This window comes from Tasmannia lanceolata, unplaced genomic scaffold, assembly GCF_043159265.1.
Source record: "Tasmannia lanceolata isolate RefF3 unplaced genomic scaffold, GAP_Taslan_0.1 ptg000015l, whole genome shotgun sequence".
Classification (NCBI taxonomy): Eukaryota; Viridiplantae; Streptophyta; class Magnoliopsida; order Canellales; family Winteraceae; genus Tasmannia; species Tasmannia lanceolata.
Window position 1 is genome coordinate 34,217,314 of NW_027518692.1, and position 25,340 is coordinate 34,242,653.

The 25,340-nt window shown below is 37.7% G+C and overlaps 2 protein-coding genes across 4 annotated transcripts; both read left to right on the forward strand.

The window, feature by feature from the left end:
- Nucleotides 1–224: 224 nt before the first annotated feature.
- LOC143846775 (putative galacturonosyltransferase 14) lies at nucleotides 225–17,302 on the forward strand. The gene is made up of 6 exons (XM_077355332.1): nucleotides 225–855; nucleotides 5,566–5,621; nucleotides 5,765–5,920; nucleotides 12,435–13,025; nucleotides 13,965–14,267; nucleotides 16,483–17,302. Exons 1-6 carry the CDS (start codon nucleotides 642–644, stop codon nucleotides 16,765–16,767), a joined length of 1,605 nt encoding a protein of 534 aa, XP_077211447.1. The 5' UTR covers nucleotides 225–641; the 3' UTR covers nucleotides 16,768–17,302.
- A 3,101-nt stretch (nucleotides 17,303–20,403) lies between these two features.
- Nucleotides 20,404–25,340, forward strand: LOC143846898 (membrane-anchored ubiquitin-fold protein 1-like). Of its 3 annotated transcripts, none has more exons than XM_077355499.1 (5): nucleotides 20,404–20,647; nucleotides 21,486–21,673; nucleotides 24,519–24,683; nucleotides 24,821–24,912; nucleotides 24,999–25,340. In XM_077355499.1, the coding sequence occupies exons 2-4, from the start codon at nucleotides 21,541–21,543 to the stop codon at nucleotides 24,874–24,876; spliced, it is 354 nt and encodes a 117-aa protein (XP_077211614.1). In that variant the 5' UTR covers nucleotides 20,404–20,647; nucleotides 21,486–21,540; the 3' UTR covers nucleotides 24,877–24,912; nucleotides 24,999–25,340. The 3 variants fall into 3 exon arrangements, with proteins under 3 accessions (XP_077211614.1, XP_077211613.1, XP_077211611.1); XM_077355498.1 differs by lacking the exon at nucleotides 20,404–20,647 and adding an exon at nucleotides 20,654–21,374; XM_077355496.1 differs by lacking the exon at nucleotides 20,404–20,647 and adding an exon at nucleotides 20,654–21,105.

A 25,340-nucleotide genomic window follows, 5' to 3' on the forward strand; every position in this document is an offset into this window, starting at 1 on the left:
CGCATGTCTCTCTCAAACCCCATGACTACTCCTCAAACATAGGTTAACTACTAAACTTAGCCTCAAATGTCAACACCCCCCTCTTGTCCCTAGGCCAATCATCTTTAGGTCAAAGCCCACATAGGCCTAAAATAACTCCCCCGTCACCTCCCTAAAAAAAGAAAGAAAAATAAAATAACAAGACTCCCAAAACTCAAACTAAAAAAAAAATTCCAACCCTCTCCCCCCATCTTTCTTTCTCTTTCCATTCAAACCCAATACACAGCTTTGACTCCATAACGCTTCAATCATAACATAATGTCATTTCTCTCTCTCTACGTCTTTGAAAAGAACTCGATAGAGAGAAAAAAGACGAAATAAAAGAGAGCGAAAGCATAGCCAAAAACTCCCCAAAACAGAGGCAAAAACAAAGTCCCATCCTTCTCTCTCTCATTTGATTTCTCAAGCCCTCAATCTGTTCCTAATGTTTGGAACTGAAATGAACCCAAAGAACCCATCTTAGAAATCCAATGCCAGAGTCTAATCCAAGAAAGGAAACCCACAAAAGATCTCCCCCTTTCTTGATCTGATGTTGATTTTTTTGAGTCTTTTTTGGGAATTTCTGATTTGGGTTTTTAGGGTTCTTGCCCTGGAGTCTAATCATGCAGCTTCGTTTGTCTCCTAGCATGAGAAGCATCACGATTTCTACAAAAAATGGGTTTCTTGACTTAATGAAGATCAAAATCGGAGCTCGCCACATCTCTTTTTGGACTATTTTTCAAACAATTCTCATTCTTGCCGTTCTTTTGCCCTTTGTTTTCATACTCACTGCCGTTGATTCGCTGGAAAAAGGCGTCGATAATTGCTCGACATTCAGTACGTTTCGATCTTTTCGATCTTATGTTTTTATTTGGCCTGTTTAATTATCATGAGATCTTGCTACGAATTTGAGGTCTTTTAGCTTTTTGGGTTGTTGGATCTGATATAATTTTTTTTGATTTAATTGAATTTGAATTGAAATGTTGGATTTGATTGCTTGTGTTTGGTATAACCTGATTAAATTTGAACTGTTGGGCCCCATTGCCAGCCGTGATCATTCTTTTTTAGTTATAATTATTGTGAGATCTTGTGGTAATCATGTGTTGTTTTATTTCTTGGCATTCTACTTATATGAATTTGAGGTCTTTTAGCTGTTTGGGTTCTTGGAAGATCTTCAAAAGAGATACATCTGATATAAATTTTGTTGGGTTAATTGAATTCCTTTTGGGTTTTGAATGCTTTTGTTTGGTATAGCTTGATTAAATTTGAACTGTTGGGCTCCATTTCGGGTCTTGATCATTCTTTTTTAGTTTTTTTTTTCCTTTTATTCTACTCTTGTGAAGACAGTTGTTTTTGGATCTGTCTCAATGGTCATTGGGTGAGTTTTTAATCCTTGGTTTCTGATCTGGGTACTGATCTTGTCAGGTTTTGACTAATTGGATTGATTGAATTTGCAATTGAATTCTTGGGTTTTTTTTATCCTTTTCTAGTTATGGCTATTGGGTCTGTTTTGAATTCTTGGGTTTCGAGTGGCTTAATTCTTCAATTTGAATTGCTTAGGTTTGGACCTACATCATTCTCTCATTGTGGTTATTGAGTTTGTTCTTTTTCTATTGCCAGAATCTGATTTATTGTGGTTGTTTTTTTATTTGTTCAACTTTAAATGGAACAACTCGTAAGCAATTGGACCTTGATCTTTTCTCTTGTTTCTGTCATTAAATGCTTTCGTTTTCTTTTGATCTTTGATCTATTAGGTTTTCAGGATAGAATACAAGGTTTGGTTGATTGATTTAAAGTCCAACCTTTGGGGTTTAATTTAGCTCACAGTCTTGTTATTATTTGCATCGTTGGTAAAATTCTTTCTTTGATTGGGTTTCGATTTATTGGGCTCTTAGAGTTGGGCTTTGTTTGGGTCTGCATTTGTGTCTTTGAATTGATTTGGAGTAATTTGGTTTAATTACTCATGGATTACTAATGTTAATGGGTTCCTGACCTACATTATTGAATTTGTTCTCTAATTGGATTTATTTTTGGATTATGCAATCATGTTTGTGTTTCGACATTATTATCTTGGAAGAATCATAGGTCTTACTGTAGCCTATGGAAACCCATCTGCTTCATTTTGAAGTATTAGATTTTTCTCACTAGTCTTTTGCGTAGTTAACAAAAACGTCCTAATAGGCTCGAAACTCAAAAGCTCACTTCAGAAACTAAACTCTTCTCGCCTCCAAAATTTACAGTGCTTTGTGCACCCTTCTAGATTTAGTAATTTCACTTACACATTGACTAAGAAAAGAACTTTATAAATAATGGGAATCATACCTCCTAGTAAATGCCAAGTTCACTTTATCAATTAGTCGCATCTAGTCTGACTTTGAAACATGTTTCCTTAAATTAAATTTAGTCTTCCTATTTAGGTGATTTCTTTTAAACGAGTGTATCTAAAACTTGAAATATTTCTTTTAATTTTCAAATTAAACTTGCGAAACATTCTTTACCTTTAAAACTTACCCTAAATCCTACGAACACAATTATTTGTAGAGTTTTGTTTGCTTGAATTATTAGCAGTTCAACATTTTTCTTTGTTCTCTATTGCTTTTTCCGAGAAATCGTCTTTTTCAAGTGTTGAATAATGTATTAGGTTAGTTTAGACATTACTTGTATTAGTTAGGGGTATTGTAGTCATTGTATGTTGTTGCCCTAGTTTGGGCCTATATATACATCATATTCATGAGGAGCTCCCTAGTAGAGTCTTTCCAACCTTCACTCCTCTTCTTCTTCCTCTCTTCTCTAACCCTAGATTACTTCTAACATGGTATCAGAGCCAATGGGCTGATCCTTCAAGAAGGAAAGAAGAAGGATATCTCCCTCCATGCCATCATCCCTTTCTCTCGTATCTCGTTTTCCTCTCTTTATCTCTCTATAGTTTCTCCCTCAATTCTTCTCCTCGCTCGTGTCCTTCCTTCCTCCTCCTCCCACTACAGTACCGCTACAGTAAATCGCTACAGTAACCCGCTACAGTACCGCTACAGTACTCCTACAGTAAATCGCTACAGTAACCTGCTACAATACCCAAATTTAAAAAAAAAAAAAAAAAAAAACCATTTCTATATCCTAGAAATCTCACTCTATCTCTTTCATTTCGTCAACCCATTTCGTTTTTAACCCATTTTCCCTCTATCGTATATCTCAAAACAAAACAAAAATCATGTTTGTATTACTTGTGTAAACCCATTTTGGGTTCTCCTCCACTCCAAAGCTCTCTTTATTTTCTCTTCTCTATAGCTTTTTTGGCCTATGGCCTTTGTCTTTCTCATCTCATCTTCAAGGTGCACCCCAAGTGTTTGATGAAATGTCTCAAAGGGATTTTGTGCCTTGAAAGTGTTCTTTTTGTTTCAAGTTGAAGGCCTTTGGCCTCAACTTGAGGGGGAGTGTTGTCTTGTATTGTTTCTTGTTGTTCTCTTGTGCTTGTCTTGTTATCGTCTTCCTATCATCTCTTTCTTTCTATTACCTTCTATGTCTTTTATGTAGTTCTTCAAGGCGCGCACCAAATATTTGATAAAATGTTTAAGAGAGGTGTGGTGCCTTGTTTGTCATCTTTCCTTTGTCTTCTTCTCTACGGCGCACACCAAGTGTTTGATCAAATGTCCGAAAGCGGTGTAGTGCCTTGTTTGTATTCTTTTCATTGCAAGTTGAAGGTATTTGACCTTCAACTTAAGGGGAAGTGTTTTCATGTAGTTATTTGTGTCTTTTCTTAGGAGTATTGTCCACTTTGTTGTCTTTTCTTGAGGGGGAGTGTTGTTAGTGTTGTCTTTGTCTTCTTGAGGGAGTGTTGTCTTGTTTTCATATCTTGTTTTTCATGTCTCTCCGTGTTGTTCGGCTTTATGCCTTATCCCTTCATGTTATCTTTTTCCTCCTTTTCCGGGCGATGGCTTCCATATCCATCGTTGGTCGGCTATCTTACATGCGACTGTCTTTTCCCGTCCCCCTCTCCTTTCCGGGCGATGGTTTCCCCATCGTTGGTCGGCTCTTTTCAGGCAACGATGTTCATGCCGTCGACCTTGTCTCCAGACGATGATGTCCCCATCGTTGGTTGGTTATCTTCATCTTCTTATCTTCAGGTGACGATGGCTTCCATATCCATCGTTGGTCGGCTCTCTTACAGGTGACTGTCTTTTCCCGTCGACCTCTCCTTTCCGGGTGATAGTTTGCCCATCGTTGGTCGGCTCTTTTCAAGCGACGATGTTCATGCTGTCGACCTTGTCTCCAGGCGATAATGTGCGGTTATCTTACTCTTCTTATCTTCAAGTGACGATGTTCATGCCGTCGACCTAGTCTCCAGATGATGGTTTCCCCATCGTTGGTTGGTTATCCTCTTTCTCTATATCCCTTCTCTCCAGGCAACGGTTTCTCCGTCAACCTTGTCTTCGATGGTTTCCCCATCAGTTGCTATCCTCTTCACCTAGCGTTGTGCTGCTTCGCCAATGTTCATTGTGCGCACCTTTGGTGTGCCTCTTTTGCTTGCTAGATTGTAGTTGTTCTTGCCATGGCATCTCCATTGCCCTCGATATGCGGATATGTTCGCCATGCTCTCATTCAGGGAGAGGCCCTGTTTGATCGCTCTCGTTGTTGTGCTACTTCAGGAGAGCTATTCTTTTGATGGACATTGATCTCGATGTTGTTCATGGTGACCTTTGTTTTTTTGTTTATGTTTTTCATTATGTATGTACCACACCAGCTTGAGGATGAGTGTTATACCAAGCTGGATGTGCATGAGCTTCTTGTACTTTTTTAGTTGTTGACGTAGTTCTTTGTAGCAAGCTGGAGCTTCATAGTGTATACACTCCAGCTTAAGGGGGAGTGTTGAATAATGTATTAGGTTAGTTTAGACATTACTTGTATTAGTTAGGGGTATTGTAGTCATTGTATGTTGTTGCCCTAGTTTGGGCCTATATATACATCATATTCATGAGGAGCTCCCTAGTGGAGTCTTTCCAACCTTCACTCCTCTTCTTTTTCCTCTCTTCTCTAACCCTAGATTACTTCTAACATCAAGATATCCTGGATATGATTTTTTTTGGCTTCTGAATTTGTGTTCTTGTTTTGGCCTTAGTTTGTGGGTAATTTGCTTCAGAGATGCTTGGGCCTTTTTTTACGGGATAATGCTTATACTAATGAGTTGCACTTCCAATGTTCTATTGCTGTGTCTTTTTTCTTTTTCACTTTTTCCTTTTCTTCCTATGTTGTTTATCCCAGCTTTTGTTTCTTGCTTTGGGCTGCCTAATTTTTCAGGAACATTTCATGCCAGTATATTTTCCTGTATTCTCTGATATTACATAACATGTGTTAAGTTTGCATAAACATTTGCATCTATCCAAAAGGACAGTTCTGCATAGATTTTTTGTGTTCTTTTACCAATTCTGGCATGTATCTTGGTTCTTATTTATGCAGTGTTTTGGAAACAACGCAGATTATTGCAGTGTTATATTAACGAGGGTTCTACATGGTTGTGCATATTTTTCATATGTAACGTTTCCTTTGTTTCAGATTGTTTCAGCAGGAAATTTGGACCGGGGTTTCTTGGCAGGCCCGATGTTTCAATGGTAAATACTTATTCTTGTTAGACATGTTTGAAAATTTGAATAATTGATCAATTTTGTGATAATAAGAAAAATTTCAAGTTTTTTTTTTTGATGAATTAGCTATATTATGGACTTAGGCTTGATCATCACTGTTGGTTGCACAGAGACTGCTTAAAGACTTATATAAGATCCTTAATCAAGTCAATTCTGAGGAAATCCCCGATGGAATAAAGCTGCCGGCATCGTTCAGTGAACTTGTTGCTGAAATGAAGAATAACCAATATGATGCCAAGACATTTGCTATAAAGTTAAAGGCGATGGTCTGTCTTCTGGTTTATATCCCCTAATATTTTGATCTTATTTATTTGCTATATCTCTTTTCAATACTGATATGATATGCTTTTCAAATGAGTGTTTTCAAGATGGCCTAACTAATGGTTGGACATGCTCATTTAGTGCTCTTCTTCTTGGCAGATGTTTGTAACTAGACAAGCAAAATGATCTGTAATAAACATTGACAAACCCTGAAAATAGGATTGATGGATTCGGCAGTGTATTTGATTTAACTTTAAAATTTTAAATATGTTTATGGGAAATGCTATCGGCGCTCCCTTGTTTTGATATGGAGCTCCTCTTTGTTTGACATTTCTGAAATTGGATGTTGAAAGCTTTTTGAGATTTGTAATAGGTTGTAGTAGCCAATCAGGAAAGTGAAATTCAATGAAAAGAGTGTCATTATTAAAACAAGGGAGTGTCCATACTGGTTCCCTAATTTTATATAACAAGAGGTACCTGACTTCCTATTTTTATATAATAAGGGGAAACCAAATCTGATTTTTTTAAAAAGTGTGCAGGATTTTAAGGAAAAGAGGACTGTTTGTGCGTAGAATTAGGGACTGATTTCAAAGAAATTAGATCTAGGATGATTTTTTTGATTTTCAAACACAAAAGAAAAAGAATTCTAGGAACAAAAGCGAGAATAAAAAAAGAAAACACATGATAAAAGGAAAGAATCACGGATAAAATTTTCAAGGAACGAGAGATCGGCGTACAAAACCCTCATGACTTCACTATGGGATGCGGATCCGGTACAGCGGCGGCGATAGGCGCGCTCGGAACTCGCTTTCTTGAGGGCCGAGTATCCTACTTTGGAGAACTCCTGCCCTCTACCCTTGGAACTCTCTCCAAAAAACCTCCCACTCCAAAAAATACATTTTCTCAAATGATAAAAAACTCCACTAAACGCTGCCCCTGGACCCTTATTTATAGAAAGATCTAGCCCTCTTAAGTGGATGACATCACGCCACCTCACTTGTGGCTTAGGGCCCACAAATTAGTGATGTGCAATACACATACACATGTACATACGTACATACATACATACGCTCTTCTTGTCCAATTACTCTTCGTTACTTCTTTGCACCATGCCCAAGCCAATCTTGGCTGTTGATCCGTATCCAAGCCACATCGTGGCTCCTTTGTCTTGAATCTAGGTCAAATGGTGCATTTCCTTAGCCCGGTCTACATCACATGTGTGACAACGGATGTCACTTGGTGTTCGATGTGATTAAGCCATTATGGATGTCTTTCTTGCTTTTATGATGGTTTCTAAGTATGTATGTGTGCTTATTTTAGCATTTCCCGAAGCTTCATCTTAAAATTTCATCATTTGCATATGTTTCCATCGTGTGTATCTTTCAATTCCTTTATTCGTCTTATGGTGGGATGTTCTTGTCAGCATCTCGGTGAGAACAAATCTTGTGGTGTGACTTGTTTATCATGGCATGGGTTATATGGAAAACAAGGAATTGTAATATTTCCTTAGGATAAAGCTTCTTCATGGGTGATATTAGTCAGGACATTAAAAGCCTAATCTCTTGTCGGGCTTCGGGCAAGAAAGAATTTTGGGTATATTCGGTTTAAGACCTCTATAGAGTTGGAAAGAGATGATAACTGGAAGATGTCCAAAAGAGAAGACCTCTATGGTGTTGGAAGGAGATGATAACTGGAAGATGTCCAAAACTAAAAGAGACGAAAGCTTCTTTCATGGAAACTGCTACCACAACACATCATTAAATTGGACTTTGATGGTCTTCCTTTGGAAACCGGGTACAAGCTGAGGTTGGTAGAGTTCTTAACAAAAAAGGAGACATTGTGAATGTGTGTTTGGTATGATGCATCAAGGATTCCAACTAAGCCTAGACATAAGTTCTCCTCACCTTCCTACATTTATTCTATAAAGTGTCAGAAGGAAGCCTTTAGGTCAAGGGAAATTTGTCAAATATGTCATCCTGTGGGAGCTTAATTGTAACCTGGGATTGTAGTGATTGGTGCACTTCATTAACAAATTTTTTTGATGATTTTAAATGAAAGGACACGTGTTTTTCATGTTCTTAGAGGAACTAATTATATAGCAAACTCTTTAGCCAAAGGTGTAAACAGAGAAAACGACCTCAATCATGGAATCCATCATGATGTCTCTCAACTTTGTTCATGATGTTCATGTAGATTAGAAAGTCCATACTGCCTCGAGCATTGGCCTTGATCACAATCTCTCCACACCATATATGGCGGAAGAGGAGTTGTTGCCTTGGATTCTGTCCATACTTTCCCTTCATCCGGCAGCCTGCTGCAACTCCATTGACAGTTGCTCCAGATCGGGTGGAGATTTCTGGGCAGCACCTGTAGTCGCCTGTGGTGGGAAGGGTGGCGGGTGGAAGGGAGTATACTGCCTCTTCATTCAGAAGGAAGAAATAAATGAAATCGCGCGCGCGCGAGAGAGAGAGAGAGAGAGAGAGAGAGAGAGAGAGAGAGGTGTGGAATCAGAATACCACCTATTAGGGTGGGTAACGGAAGCCATCCGATATTCCTGAGTTATTTCTGCCTGGGATCCTAATTCAGTAATTCCGATACCTACTTTCGAACCAAACGTTGGAATTAGTGAAAAAAAAGAAACAAGTTCCAATTCTCATTCCCTAATCCGGCTATCCAAACGCGCCCATAAGGTTTTAAACCTAGGTTTCTTGGTTCGTTCAATAGCATATAGGATCACAAAAAAGGTATGCCATGAACTGGTTTGCATTATTGTTTACGATAATTTGCTAGAGGGAATTGTTACTCCCACGCCTTACAGACAATAATGTCACAGTTTTTTTTGTAGTTTTGTGGCTTAGGATAGGCTGGGGCGGTAGTAGTTTCCCACCCAGTGACCATATTAAAGAAAATTTAAAAAAGAGAAAGAAAGGAAATGAGAACGTCATCCTCCTTCTTACTCTTGCATTCTCAGCCACCAGTCGAGCTTCTACTCTCTTCCAGCTCTCTGCAATCTAACTAAACCATCAGGTCAAATTCCCTCCATATTCTCTCTCACTCCATCCACATTTATAATCCTTCAATCCCTTCTTCATTCACCATTCCCCAAAAGAAAAGGTGAAAATTACACACCTGAAAGGAACTGTACCCCATCCTATTCATCCTCTCACGTCCTTTTCCTTTCCAAATCTAGTTGAAAATCCCAGAGAGAGAGAGAGAGAGAGAGAGAGAGAGCCCAACCCAACAATCCCCTTTTAGCTAAAACAAATCCCATTTCTTCCTCTGATGCCTTCACCAAATGAGAGTTGCAGAGAACTCAAACAACCCATCCCAACATTCTTAACCCCCCCTCCCGCGCGGGGCTGCTCTCCCCTCTCCCAACCAACCAACCCCGTTAGGTTTTTCCTTCTAAAGCCTTCACACAATTCAAAGACATCCATTTTCAGAATGTGAAGCGAATCTTGACGTCAATCCCATCTTTGATGTCCTCGACCTGCATTTCATCAAACACCTCCCTAGTGTCTTCCATTCTGCTTACTTCCGCATACAAATCCACAAGGTTGGTGTCGGGAACATGATCCGAACACAAACAAGCCTTGATGATTTGTTAGTGATTTTGTTTCCCAATCTTCAAATCATAATGTGAAAGGTTAATTGTGTATGTGAAATATTTGGTTTTGGACGTAATCGGCAATGAGTGTTCCTATTTCTAGTGTCCATTTGTGGGGAAGATGAGGTTTGGGAATATTTGTTTCAAGGCATCATCTATCCGATAAAATCGGACATAAGATGATAAGAGGGTGTTGTAAGAGACGAGGTTTGGGAAAATCATGAAGTAGAGAAGCTTTTGGGTGTTAAACAAGAAGCCAGTTCTTGCATAGTCATGGAGGAGGTTGCAACGATAGTTGTGCTTGAGAGAGTTGGGTCCTTGTGAATTGGAGAAGCAGGTGTTTCCCTAATTCAAAACCCTTTTCACCCTCAACCGCTTCCCCTAGCCTGCCATCGATGATATTTCTGGGAACACCCCCCTGGACGATCTGGATGGTGTTTTAGATAGTGTATATAGAATGAGAGGAGGAGAATTCTGGCTAGCTGCAGAGAGGGTAGATGGTTTTTGCCTTAGTTTCTTTCAGGTATGTTGGGAATATGTGAGGGAGGATATATTCCGTTTCTTCACAGAATTTTATGAACGTTTAGACTTGGATCATGGCACAGGTGCGGAATCCGAGATCAATCACGGAGATCCTCTCCACCTTCTCCCACACGAACACGCTCCTTTAGGGCGGTTGCACGATTAGATTAGGTTAAACTCTGAAAAAACCACCCGAAAGTTGTCTTTATAGGTGTTTAATATGAAGCCCTAACCCAGGTTTTGCAGACAGACAAAAACACCCTCTTTGTCTAAAGATGGGGGCGAATTTGCTTAGGGGTACTTTCGGGCATTTCAGTTAGGATATGCCTAGGCTCAACATCAAGTCCGACAAATGGTCATGGGTGTTATCAAGACCGTTGATTTAACAGACTATCATGAGGCAGCCCATACAGTCCAATCAAAGATCCCATATGTTAGATTAAGGCCTACAAATATCAAAGCTTTAGCTTCTATTGAGGATAAGCAAATGGGACATATAAAGGCTTTAGCTTCTATTAGAGAGGCGTTAAAGGGGACAAATGCCGACTCCAAGGAGCGAATTATCAGAACCTTGTGGGCTACTCCCCATGAGTATGTACAAGGTCAATGGTTATAATCACATTCATGGTCATGGCCCTTTTGGACTGAAGGAATTTTTCTTTTTCTTTTTTATTTTTCTTAACATGGTTACTGGGTGGGACAACTACTACTGCCCAGCCAATCGTAAGCTACAAAACATCAAGAATAAGTGTGGCTGTATTGACTATAAGGCATGGGAATAACAATTCCCTTTGTCAAAAAACTCAATACAAGTGGATTATGAATCAGCATGTAAGACATGAGAAAGTGAATTGTGAATCTTCATGTAAGGTACACGTCTAGTTTTCATTTTTGACTTCCTTATTTCGAACACAATGTGTGTGTCCGTGTCCGTTTCGGTTCATTAGTATTTCTTCTTTCCATTTTTGAGTCTCGACTTTCTTCCTCTCATATATTTAGGGCTTTGATAAGGATCTGAATGGTATTTCTAAGTACAGCCAAAGATTGTGCCAGAGCAAACTATACTTATGAAACAAATCGGATCAACGAAGTCTACCTTTAATGATCTGGGCTCATATGAACCTGTTAAACCACAAACCCAAACCTGAACCAAGCAAACCAATCGAGGTGACTTGATTTTAAAGTTTAAACAATTCTAGAACCTCCTAAGAAATCCTAACCATCCTCCTTTTCTTTAATTGCAACCACTGGAAACCTTAAAACAAACTCTTTGTTAGACCTAAAGACCTTTTTTCTTAATGGTGTACCTAAAGACCTAACGACTTCTAATTAGAATTAGAAAGACAAAGGATAACTTTCAAAAGAAAAAGAAAGACAAAGGACAACAACCAATTGGAAACAACTAGACACAAAAATACTAATAATTTATACCCAACTTAAAACCAACTTATTCACTTTTTTGTTCGATAAAAACTCACTAAATTCTATTTCAAAAAAAAAATCACTAAATTCTTCTTAATTAATAACAGCCAAGAGTGCGAAATTTCAGCCTGAAAAAACAGGAGTAGGGCCTGCTGTTGACTTCATCATCCATGTAGCCCAAATATCTCTCTCTTTTGGCCCCTTTTCCTCTTTTAGATATCTTTATGGATGAGTTTGGTTGAGTAATCCCCCGATCCTTCTTACTCAAATCGATGTTATGGATTTTTCCCATAAATTGTGCAAACAGGCTGAAGCCATTCTTTTCAGCTGTTTGTGTTCTTTATGTTTAGCTTTCATGTTATCTCCTTTAGGACACAGAGAGGAGTCCTTAGACTCCAGGCCATAATTCTTTAGAGCTTTGCTTCACTTGTTTATGCTAATCACAACAAATATGTAGAAATAAAAAATTGTTAGAGCAACTTGGTCCAAAATTTGGCTGTTTCTTGAGACACTGCCTTCCCTATTTCAGATGGAGTTCCAAGGATTCCCATTAGCACCTTGTTGAGTAGCTAGGCATTGCTGAAACTCTCTCTCTTTCTACTTGTAAAGAAGTAACTATTCTTTGTGAGGTGATCAAGAAGATTCTAAAAAGATGTGATAATATTGTTAGATAGGGCATCTTAGAGTTCCTGGAGCTGGTTAATTTTATTTATATATGTAGGAAATATTATTTTCCAAGGGATGATTGATCTTCTTGATTATAGTTAGTGCTATTCAGTGTTGTTAAGGTTCATGAATTTCTAATCTTTCGTTCTAACTTTTGACATTATCAGCACACAATATCATTTTTGTTAATCGCCATTTATTGAATTGCAGTTTCCTTCTGTACGTTCGTATATATTAATCCATTTAATCTGATCCTAGTGGAAGGTAAATTTTGACTAAGTATTGTTTCACTTCACATGCAGATTGAGAAACTTGAGAAAGAGGCCAGGGAATCCAAGCTACAAGAGCTAACCCACAAGCATTATGCCGCAAGCGCTATTCCGAAAGGCATCCACTGTCTCTCTTTGTGTTTGACCGACGAATATTCATCCAATTCTCTCGCGCGTAGACAATTGCCACCTCCGGAATTCCTACCCTTGCTTTCAGATAACTCTCATTACCATTTTGTTATAGCTAGCGATAACATCCTTGCGACTTCGGTTGTGGTCACCTCTGCCATAAGATCGTCTTTAAACCCCGCAAAGATTGTCTTTCATGTCATAACTGATAAGAAGACTTATACGGGTATGCACTCATGGTTTGCACTGAATCCTCTTCCCCCAGCCATTGTTGAGGTGAGAGGTGTTCACCAGTTTGGCTGGTTAACGAGAGAAAATGTACCTGTGCTTGAAGCTGTTGAGAGGTATCAAATGATCAGAAATTACTACCATGGCAACCACATTGGTGGTGGCTTCAATCTCAGTGAAAGTCCGAGGTCTTATGCTTCAAGGTTGCAGGCCAGGAGTCCAAAATACATTTCAATACTGAACCATCTCCGCATATACCTACCCGAGGTAATCGGATATGACACAATCTTTTGCCTTTTTCTTTGCTTTGGAGAATAAAGCCTATGTTATCTAACTTTTAAACCTGGAAACAGCGTTAAGAAGAGTAAAATTGATCTGGAATTCAGTCCACATTTAGGGCACGTTTGGCCACCATGATTTTTTTTTCATGATAAATCGGTGTCTCCAAGTGGAGATGAGGATGAAGGGGCTAAAAAATCAGGAAACAAAAAACAGGAATCTAGTTTCCAAGGGATAGTAAGTGGCTAAAAATCAGGAAACAAAAAACTCTACTCAAAATAGGACCGACTTTTTCCTGATTTTTAGCCACTTCCCACGCTCATCTCCATTGTGTCCTGTCAAATCTCTCTCCCTCTCCCACTGCCCTACCCCTCTCTTACCACTTGGGGATACCGATTTATCATGAAAAAAAATTCCTGGCTGCTAGACATAGCTTAAGAGATCAACGTATCCAGGTTGGTGAGAAAATGGTCAAACAACAAAAAAATTAAATGCCCAACTTTGCGAACAATATGAAAAAGGGGAATGCGACAAAATAAAGTGGTAAAGAAAAAGTTCGAGAATAATCAGGAGAAAATGGTGAATTAATCTAATTATTACAGCTGGTCCCCAATGTTATTTTCGTAGTATGAATATATTTGTCATCGTTCAAAAAAAAAATGACCAATTAAAAATAGAAGCCCAAAATTATACTTGCTATACTCATTTCTTATACTAAGATGAGTTATTAAAAGTGTTTGATCATCTAATAGCCAATGTATTTTAGAAAACAGAACTTCTGCCCAAGCAAATTAAATATCTTTCCTGTGGGGGTTTTGAATCTTTTTCCTTTTTTTGATACTGTGCTAAGATCAATTTTCCTTTTATTACTTTGGGTAGCAGTGTTCAGAATGTGCTGACAAGTCACTTTGTGATGTATGTGAGCAGCTCTTTCCGAACCTTGACAAGGTGGTCTTTCTAGATGACGATGTTGTGGTTCAGCGTGACCTGTCACCTCTGTGGGATATTGACCTTGGCGGCAAGGTAAACGGAGCCGTAGAAACTTGTAAAGGCAAAGATGAGTGGGTAATGTCAAAGCGCTTCAGGAATTACTTCAATTTTTCGCATCCTCTCATAGCAAAGAATCTAGACCCTGAAGAGTGTGCATGGGCCTATGGGATGAACATTTTCGACTTGGCTGCCTGGAGGAAGACGAATATCAAACACAAGTACCATTACTGGTTGTTGGAGGTAATATCTGAGTCATATGCATGAAAATTTTCCATTCCAACTAACTGATCTTCCAACTTGATAGCATCTTGTTTCACTCTCAAATTGTCAAAATTGCCAACCTATGTCACAAATAACGTTCTCGGGAATTTTTCGGCAAGGGAAAATCTTGGGATATATATATATATTTTTTAATTTTTATTGGGTTTATATCTGGGAAAATGATAAAATAAAATTATTTAAAAATATATAAATTAGTAAAAATAAAATAAAATAATTATTGTAAAAGTGTTATAAAAATATCATGATGTTATCATGGAAATGAAAATATCGCTATATTTTTTAAATTCTCGGGATTATTTCAGGATTATGTCGTGTTACCAAAATATCGCGATAAAATCGCTATACCAACCAGGTCTTCTTATTAACACTGATTGGATATTTCAATCACCTATTTTTCCATCACATATTAAGATAATGTTGTGTCGGCAAGAGTAAATCTATCATTTTTAAAATGTCAGATATTCATCTCTATGCAGTGATTATGTTGGTTGACTTTTGAATTTGGATCACAGACCGTTCCAACTGTACAAACTGTTTGTGTACCTGCTCAGTATATACATGGTTAAAAATTTCGGCCGAAATATCCAGACTGACGCCGAAAGTACATTGACTCGGTGTCGGTCCAGATTTCGGATGAAATTTCGGCCAAATTTAAAATTTGAATTTTTTTTACAAAATTTTCACCCTTTTCTGAATTTTTTTACCAAAATTACTGAAATTTGTTTTTTTTTTTTTAAACATAATTTCAGACGAAATTACGGTTTTTGGTTTCGGTTGTGGCCGAAACCGACATTCAATCCTTGAGTATATAGCACATGGGTAATATGTTGAGGTAGTGAAATTTCTGCTTTCAACTCAATGTTTTCGCCCTACTAAGCACACTGTACACTTTGTCAAGTATCTCTTTATCTGCGCTGGGGTTGTGAACTGTTGTTTTATCGAACTGTGGGAACAAGATTATATTGTCGGTTCTTTGGATTGGTGATAGCCTTATGGTTCCCTCTTTTTGAAGATTCCTCTAATAACCCTCACATGTCAACCCTCACATGTCAAATTTAGAATTGCCTATATTTTCATCCCTTGACTTTTATCATTCCCCCGGTCTATTGACAGTACACTTGTCCAATTTATTATCTTCCCCTCTCCTCACCTTAACTCCAGTTGTCTTAGCTTATTTTCTGTTCGTTTGAGATTATGTAACCGATTGTGACCCCCCAATCTGATTTAATTTAATTTTGAGTCCAATAATTGGATTGGGGGGTCACAATCGGTTGTCATAATCCCAAACGAACAGAGCATTTAAGGGTGTCAATTTTGGCACGGAAGCTCGCTCGAGCTCGGCTCGGAAAAAGCTCAGCTCGATCTCGGCCCGAATCCTTAACGAACCGAGCCGAGCCGGCTGGCCAGGCTCGGCTCATTAAGAATTTAATATATTATATATTAATATATACACTAAAATGGTTGTCCAGGGAGTGAAAGGGGGAGGCAAAATATGTCACTTCTTTTTTGGAACCCCATTTGTTACTTGGACCACCCCCCGTAGTGTAAAAAGAGTAGTCAAATTACACTAGATAGGGCTGTCCAGGGAAGATGAGGGGTGTGAACTTAATATAACCCGAGCTCGATAAGGCTCGCGAGCCTGGTCGAACCTGGTTCGAGCCCGAGCTGAGCCGAGCTTTTGAGCTTAACGAGCCGAGCCTGGCCAAGCTCGGCTCGGCTCGGCTCGTTTACACCCCTAAGAGCATTAGTGTTCTCTTTTGTTCATTTCTCTTTTCCCCTCCTTTTCTCTTTTCTCTTTTCTCCTTCTTAACCATTCTTCAGCTTATTATTAACTTTATTTCCACCTATGCGCACTCTATTTTTACTTATATTATAATTTATACCTGCTTTTATTTTCTCCAAATCATTTGGAACTTTTACATAATCTCTTGTCGATCTCTTGATTTGATCAGCTTGTTTGAGTAAATGTGTGAATTGTTCTAGTGGACTTGCCTAGACCCGAGTGAGTTTTGAGTTGGAAAAGTTTGATAGAATCATTTATTGGAAAAGTTTGATAGAATCATTTATGGGTTAGCAGTGACCCATTTTTCTCACATTATAAAAACTTTTAAGCTTTCCTTTCCTTGGATTGCCTGCTTTGTTACTGTTTCTCAAACCTAATTTTCGGGTGCAGAATCTTAGGTCGAATATGACGATGTGGAGGCTTGGGACTTTACCTCCGGCTCTGATTGCATTCAGGTTCAATGTTCATCCTATCAACCCATCTTGGCACATGCTTGGTTTAGGCTACCAAAATAACACCGACCTCCAAGCCGTAAGTCAGGCGGCTGTGATTCACTACAATGGTCAGTGTAAACCATGGTTGGATATTTCTTTTCCGCATCTTCGGACATTTTGGACAAAGTATGTTAACTACTCCAACGACTTCATAAGAAACTGTCATATCTTGAGACCTTAGTAGGTCAACAGTGAGAGAGAGGGCGGTCAGATGGATTATGGTTCTGCAAGGCGGAGATTTACTTATATTCATCAAGAAAAACAAGAAATTCGCTCTGCGAGTGATCTCAAAAAACCCGGATTCTACCCCATCTTCACACTGAATTGCATTTTTGGTGGCATGAGAGATTCTTTTCATCTGTAACATAGCAATCCTTGTTCTATTTTTGAAGAGGACTTTGATTCCTTAGTCATTCTGAGAGGCATATCTACATTTCCCATTTTTTGGAGCAGAGAGAATTGGATGCTGGACGGTTTGTAATATGCCCATGATCAGAATTGTCAAGAGTGCAGCAAGGAATGGCTTGATTCAACCAAATGTGCAATGAACGGCCACAGACTTATTTGAGTCACCCTTATCCTTTTTCTTTTCTTATCCTATTCTTACCATTCTTGTTATATTGAAATTGTGCAGATAATTCTTTTGTGGGAATTTTTTTAGGGTATTTGTTACCATTCATATGATATTGAAATTGTGCAGATAATTCTTTTGTCTCTCTCTCTCTCTCTCTCTCTCTCTCTCTCTCTCTGTGTGTGTGTGTGTGTGTGGATAGAGGCACCGAGCATGGATTTAACTAATTTTGGTTTATGACAAGAATGCTTGTTGAAAATTTTCTAACAATACTAACTGTTGATTATTTAATGTCATTGAGCTGTTCTTATAAAATATAAAATGTATGTGGTGAGATGAGGAATGAAACAGATCAATTTGGATGTGGAAATAAATCTCGATGTAAGGTCACATTTGGATACCTCATGTTTTTGTACTTGGATTTGGATTTGAGTTTTGGATACAAACTTCATGATCATGTTGTAAATCAGATCTTTTTTCACTGTTGTAGCTGACTTGAAAATTTACGGATTTGATCCCGATCCAAATCTCAACTGCCAAATGTGAGAAATCCAAATCTAAATCTTGTGGGTATCCAAACGTGGCCTAATACATCTCAGCCATAGGTCGTTCTCTCTTTAAGATGAATTTGCATCTCTGCAGAAATAAATTTCGATGTAATAGATCTCGGGCGCAACCAAGGTTTAAAATTTCGGTTTCGGTACCGGTTTCGGACTGTGAAATTTCAAAATTTCGGTCGAAATCTGGTACTTGACCCGAAACTAATATTTTATTCAATATTAAATTTCGGTGAAATATTAAATTAATATTAAAAAAACATATTTTTTGGGTCAAATTTCGGAAAACCGAAATTTCGACCGAAATTCCGAAATTTTGGCCGAAATAAATGACCGTTTCGGTTTTGATGCATTTCGGTGTCAGTCTCCACCGAATTTCGGATTTCGGTCGAAATTTAAAACCATGGGCTCAACAGAGCATAATCTCACCTCTAGTTCATATTCATACCAAACATATTGGAGGAATGATAAATTGAAGTGTTCCCTTGCAAAAACCAACTACAGGGGCACCCCCATTGGTCCACCTATACGAAGTTCATTTATAAGGATACAAAAAATAGGAAAATAGCACAGACAAATATGGAATGAAAGGAACAATAAATGCACTTTATTTAGAAGGACCAATAGAAGGGCTCTTTAGATGGTTTTTTGCAAGGGTGCCCTTCAGTTTATCATCATATTGAGGTGGACTATTACTTTGGCAAGGAATGATATGCTTGGGGTGCCTTACAAGCTCATTATATCCACAACAACTACCAAATTAATAGCCCACAAAGGATCTTCCTATCAACTGTTTCGTTTAGTTTCATGGCAAACTTCAGGTGGTCCCCATACTGAATTCAAGGGAGGGTAACAAAGGATGACCTTCCATATTTGTCATCAATGGCAGATCCCCTCTCTTTCTATTGTCAGAGGTTGGATTGGATCCAATCTCCTGCTATATATAGACTATTTGTTTCTCATCTAAGAGATTGGAGTGGATTACTCCAATCTTGTATTCAATTTCCTGATCCTCTTCAAGAGATTGGATTGCTCCAACTCTTACTATATGTATCAGGATTAGTACCAATCACAATTGGTTATTAATTCCTCCAATGCACAAATTCTATATAAGAAGATACTATGCAACTCATAGAGGTAAGCATTGATTCTCCAAAAGGTGAGTCCCTTCTCCTCTTCTCCCTTGGCTTTTCCAAAGCCCTCCTCACTTCATTCAACCCAATTTCACCAACTGATAGAATAACTATTATTTCGATTCTTGAATAAACAAGGACTCTTCTTCTCTGAATGAATGCGTGTATTTTCCTTGCATGCATGCTCGATATTAAAATGGGCTTTGAACGCATTCACTTTAAAGATAATTCCTCGATTAGATCGTGGTAATTGTTTTTGTGGAAAGCTTTGAATCAATACTTTTTTTATGATATAAATAGTTACTTTTGTCTATAATTTCCTTGTTTTATTTTTCTAATGGCAAATTTTTTTATTTTTTATTATTGTTGATGTACACAAATTATCACTACATAAACGAGATGCATGAGATTCTCTAGTTTTTGATCGGGGATTTGCTAGGCAGGGGCGGAGCCAGGAATTTACACTCCGGGGGGGGTAGTATTTACACTTGCTAAGCATTGATCATAGCCTCATAGGGGGTTGTGGCCATTAAACTAGCCAAGCATGCATGAACAACCATTCACCAAGTCATTGGGGGGTCATGGCCTCCCTCATCCTATATGCAAGGTTTTAAAGTTCGGTTTCGGTACCTATTTCGGACCCCACTGAAATCCGAAATTTGGTATTAAGCTTTGAAATTTGGGACTGAAATTTCAAATTTTTGTTACATTTTTTATTTTTTTTAAATGCCATTTTCTCGAAATTTCGGACCGAAATTTGGTATTTCGTCAACTATCAAATTTCGGTTTCGGTCTTCAGATTTTGGTTGAAATTTAAAACTATGGCTATATGTGCCTCCGCTCTTGTTGCTAGGGACCATTGCAGGCAGGCTGTTGCATGAAAGAGCGGCCACATGGGCTCAGATTTTGTCTTATTCATTTAATTCATCTTAGGTGACTGCTCTCTCATGTGACAGAGTGTCTGCGAAATGCCTCCTGCGATAGTCCCTAGCAGATCCCTTTTGATCAATTCTTTCAATGCCGTAGGAAAGAATCTGAAATTTTCTAATACCTCCCACCAACCTTATAATATGTTAATTTTTTATTTAATTTTCATTCATGAGTTTTTACAAGGTGTAAGGAGGCATAGTCCAATATTTTTCAGCTAACACCATGGGATGATCCAAACCGTCAATTTGATGGGCCACAATGTAAATACATTGTGACTAACCAATCATTTCCATAGGATGATCCTAGCCCTCCAATCTACAGACGGACTGCATATATATTATGGAAACCTCTATAGATAAGAGGGTTGAGATCACAGTAGGATGATCCAAGCTATCCATTTGATGGACAACAACGTAAATAGCTTGTATACAAAATATTGTTTCCATAGAATGATCCCAACCCTCCGATCTATAGGGTTTTCCATATTATGCAGTTCCTCTATAGATTGGAGGGCTATGATCATCCTATGGAAATGATTTTTTTTGGCACAGCCTATTTATAGTGCGATCCATCAAATGGACAGTTTGTATCATCCTATGGTGTGGGTCGTACAATACTTTTTGAAAAAATACTCTTGAAATTTCCTTTGTTTTTTATGTACCCAAATTATGAGTAGATAAACGAGATACATGAGATTCTCTAGTTTTTTTATCGATTCTTCCAATGCCGAAGGAAAGAATCTTAATTTTCCTATTACATTATACATCCACCAAACTTATAATATGTTAATTTTTATTTGATTTTCATTAAATAAGTCTCTTAAACTTCTAATGGTGTACGTTAAGCTCCTTGAACCTTTCAGCCGTGCAGGTTAGAAATCGTCCACTTCCATGTTGCTTAGAGGATTGGAAGGACATAACAAAGCGTTTTCCTTGACCACTGATTTTGATGGCTTTGAAAACTCCAAATTCGACTCATCTCTGAGGGTTTTATCAGCTCGGTCTCCAAATAACGCATTGGATTCTACTTGAATTTCTGCACCAGACCAATAAAATATAAAAACAAATAGGAACCAAGAAAGAGCGGTTTTTTTGGTAAAAAGAGGGAAACCCAAATCAGTTTTGGAGGAAAGAAGAACACCCAGTTGAAGATTTCAATCGTTTTGGCATTTTGGAAGAGAACCCAAATTCAAGATTTGGTTAGGGTGTTTTTTTTTTTTTTTTCAGAATACCCAAGAGAAGATTGGCGGTTTTTGTGTTTTATGTGAAGACCCATTTGAGATTTTTGAGTTCTTCTAAAGCTTTGGAGAAAGCCCTCTTCTATAATTGGTTAGATTCATATGCTACAGACCCATGTGTAAATTTTGATGGATTTTCATTTTTCCTAGGAAAAAAAAAACATTTCAACAATTTTCTAGAAGACCCACTTGAAGATTTTAGTGTTCCTTTCTTGTTTCTGTTGTAAACCCTACTCAAAAGGTGGTTTTCTGATTTTGAGGGTTAACAAAGTGAAGTCTGGTAAAAAAATTATTTTTGGGAGGGCTCAAGTTTTTGGTGGATTTTAATTTTTTCTAGGAAAACCAACTCTGAAGATTTAGGTATTTTATCTCTTGATTGATTCCTTCTTCTTCTTTTTTTTATTGAGAAGATCCAAATAGATGTTTTGAGTGATTTTGTTTCTTGACTGATTTTTTTTCTTTTTTGTGAAGATCCAATTAGATGTTTTGAGTGGTTTGATTGAGAAGAGCTGTGAGATCTTTGGAAATGTCTGGAAGACAGGATCAATTGGAAATTAAGTTTAGGCTACACGATGGTTCTGATATCGGTCCAAAGAGATTCCCTGCTGCTACCAGTGTTGCCACTGTGAAAGAAAGCATCCTTTCTCAATGGCCTAAAGGTGTGTTTGATTTGTTTTTCTTCCTTGTAATGAATATTGATTTTAACATAAATCTTAATAGAATAGTTTTCCTTGTTTTGAATTTCGATTCGCCTCTGCTAGAAAGAGTTCTTGTTCTGTTGGAAATCTTGACTAAGTACAAAAAGACTAAAGTGTAGTTGCTCTGTTGGTGTTAGATGATGATGATGTTATGATTCTATTATCTGTTTCTAAAAAAACCCCCCATTGCTTGGAAGTCTGGTAAACTGATTTTCCTTGCTTTGGGTATTGATTGATTACCAGATAAGGCGGTGGTTCTCTTGGAAGATTGGATTTTTTTTTTTTTGAATGGATTGGATATTAATTGTTCTGACTAATTCATTATTTAATTTGAGTTTCAAGATTTGCGAAAAGATAAAAGTTTCGTAATTTTTTATGGTCTTGAAGTTTGATTCTCTGATAACATTTTAGGAATGGCTCGCTTGTTCTTGTTCTTCTTTTTTGAATGCTTTACATAATTATTTAACTTTTTCCTTTACAGGCATTAAGAATGGCTCGCTTCTCCCCAATGTTCTGGGTGCAATATGTAGTATGTAGTCCATCATTGCATTAAAAAGATATGAACTTATGAAGTGTTCTAAACTGGCTAAACTGTGATGTAGAATTTTATTCTATGTTTTCTTTTACAGGATTTTCAGTTATTTTAATATTCTCATCAACCTTCTAGAAAGAAAAGACTGTTGTTTGCAATCTGATTTATGATTCAGCTTGGTCTGGCATTCTAATGAGTTTATTTCTGATCATGATTTCAAAACATGTCTTTAACTTAATTCACCTTTCCTCTAAGAAATAAACAAACTGCTCCAGCCCATAGTTTTTGATTTTACAGGGATATCACATGTGCTTGGATTATAAGACAACAATATAGCAGTCTCTGAGTAATTTCCTGTAGTTGTCAGGATCATGGTTTCAAAACTCTCTTGCGTCATCGTGGACTCCCCTGAGTCGACTCTCTTTTACCTTGGCTGCATTCTTGTCTGAGTCTGTGTTTTTCCCTATAAAGTCAAGCAAAACTCATTTCTCACTCCTGAGTCATGACTGTGTCAAGCGAGTACTTAGCTGCATCAAACGAGTACTCAACTACGTTGTGCCTGTTTGACTAGGATTTGCACTGGCCTCGTTTTGACCCGCATCTGAATTTTGAAACAGTGGTCAGGATGAGAGTTGAGTTGAGTTGATCAGGATGAGAGTATTACTGCCCCGATTTCCATGTCAATTCCATGCAATGGTCTAGAAATTTGAACCATGATTGGATTTAATTTCAACAGACTTTTGATCCGTTTCAAAAAAAAAAAACACCAAAAGATAACATGATCAGGCCATGTTATTTTAGCAAGAAGACCAGTAAGCTATTTTACATGGATTCTTTGAATCGGTGAAGTATCTGTGTCGGACACATGTCAGATTTCAATACTTAGGATTCACTATGACACTTGTAGATCTCTTTAATCTACATTTTTGGTCTAAATACTGCAACAAATTTACCCATACAACATACCAAGTAAGTCAAGACGATCCCCTCAAGTCAATAAATACAGAAGACATGCTCTATGGGTTTGACTTCTGACATCCAGTTCCAGCATGATAGAAGCAATGAACCTAATAAGAACAGATAATGCTCTGAGAGTCCAGAAACTAGGACCTAATGGCAACAATCGTGCGACATGGAGGTATTTTTGCGACTAAACTGTCATGGTATTACTATCCTTGGCACGACTTGTTGCGGATGAAGCATTTATGGGTCCAAGATGCTTACGGTGGAGAGAATGTATAGCAACTGAGTAAAGCATTGGGGTTAACTCTCTATTCTAATTAGGTGATTAACAAGGATGCATTTTTCTGTGTAGGGTTGCTGAGTCATTTGAGCTGATAACGGACTTAGTCGAGAGCTTGGTGAAAGTTTGTTGACATTGTACACACAAATAGGGAAGTTAACCCTGCTAACCAGATTCATCTGTGGTATTCCTTTAGGAAGGTGGTTCTTAGACTAGAAATCTTCTTTCTTAGCAACAAAAGTTGGAATCATAGAAAGGCAATAGAAATGAAAATGGAGAAACCAAGAAGATCATAAGAGTGGGCACTGTGAGATGCACCCGACTATCAGTTCAGCCTATTCTGGGAACCTTTGGTCCAAAATGGGAACACTGCAAACTTTTTATTGATGGCTGAATGAAGGTGCTTGGGTTTCAGATAAATGGTTACCTATTTACCTAGGTTTTCTGTAACAATGAGAAAATTAGCAAAATCTGAGAAACATCTCCATTGAATTTCTCATAATGTCTTAGCATATACAGAAGATAAAGCAAATAAAAAATGTCTATAAGTGTCCTTATTAGTTAAAGTAGTAAGTAAAAAGACATAACTATTTGTCACAATCTACATTGATATGGTTATTCATGCCCTAAATGTCTTAGGCATGGAATATGATTTGGTGTTAGACATGGTGAACCTAGATAAACTGAGATGACTACATGAAATTTAGGCTTTAGTATGTAAACTTACATCATAAACTTAAGATATAGAAGAATTGTATCTCGATGAAGACGGATATGTTTACCCCATATAAATAGCTCAAAGATAATATCTATTGAAAAAAATGAGCTAAGTTCTTTTCCCTAAGCTGTATCAACGCATTCCCAACTAGCTAATTATTTAAATATGGATTATCCACATCCTTCTGTCTCTACTCTGTTCTACCACTCATTACATATTTCTGTCACATTTCATATTCATTTGTACTTGGATGATTTGTTTGCATTCAAACGTCGGAAGCTTTACACTGTTATATAACATGTTTTTTTACCAGAGAAGGAGAATGGTCCAAGGACTGTGAATGATGTCAAGTTAATCAATGCTGGTAAAATATTGGAGAACAATAGAACCTTGGGAGAATGCAAGAGCCCAATATGTGATGTTGCCGGAGTTACAACAATGCATGTAGTTGTTCGACCTCCTTCAGAAAAAGCTACTGGTATACTTTGACATGGTCCTAAAGATTTTTTGATTATCTATTGATATTTGTGCTGTCATTCTATAGGTTCTGATTCAACCGAAACTTTTTTTTTTTCATTTTTTTGCTGAATAAAACATTTTTTTATCATGAAACAGAAAAGAAAGCATCAAACCAGCCAAAAGAGAGCAAGTGTAGGTGTGTTATATTGTAATGCACAATTTGAGACTGTAAGCGGAAAGATTAACAGGTGGGTTTTGCTAATCAAGCATCTGGGTTGTGTTGTTAGCTCCATTGGCTATAAAATCTAATGGCTGTGTTTTTCTTCATTGATAGAGGGTTGGAGCTTGGAGCTGGTATCAATATTGGAGCTGGCAATCAGGGAATTTACAGTGAGTAAAGACTATTTGCTGTGTTGTTGATATGATGCACCTCAGATCATTACAGGTTTCTCCACAGGCCAATGCCTTATTTGTAAGAGTTCTGTTGTTATTATATACATTCTCAATTTATTGATTCTTACAGTTTGAGGCATTATGTTTCTGCCTTGTATCTTAATTTTATTTTGTTTGATTGAGTCTTTGCCTCCCCTTCAACAATTTTTTTCCGTGTCTAGTCCAAATTGTGAATTTCAAATTTTCAGCATAAAGTAATTGAGTTCAGATGGTTGAATCAGTA

Bases quoted from the DNA above. Each gene is read 5' to 3' on its own strand.
- LOC143846898 (XM_077355499.1), top strand. From the start codon at position 21,541: ATGTCTGGAAGACAGGATCAATTGGAAATTAAGTTTAGGCTACACGAT. The intron at 21,674-24,518 runs GTGTGTTTGATT...TTTTTTTACCAG, and splicing joins CCTTTCTCAATGGCCTAAAG to AGAAGGAGAATGGTCCAAGG. The intron at 24,684-24,820 runs GTATACTTTGAC...ATCATGAAACAG, and splicing joins TCCTTCAGAAAAAGCTACTG to AAAAGAAAGCATCAAACCAG.
- LOC143846775 (XM_077355332.1), top strand. From the start codon at position 642: ATGCAGCTTCGTTTGTCTCCTAGCATGAGAAGCATCACGATTTCTACA. The intron at 5,622-5,764 runs GTAAATACTTAT...TTGGTTGCACAG, and splicing joins GCAGGCCCGATGTTTCAATG to AGACTGCTTAAAGACTTATA. The intron at 14,268-16,482 runs GTAATATCTGAG...TTTCGGGTGCAG, and splicing joins ACCATTACTGGTTGTTGGAG to AATCTTAGGTCGAATATGAC.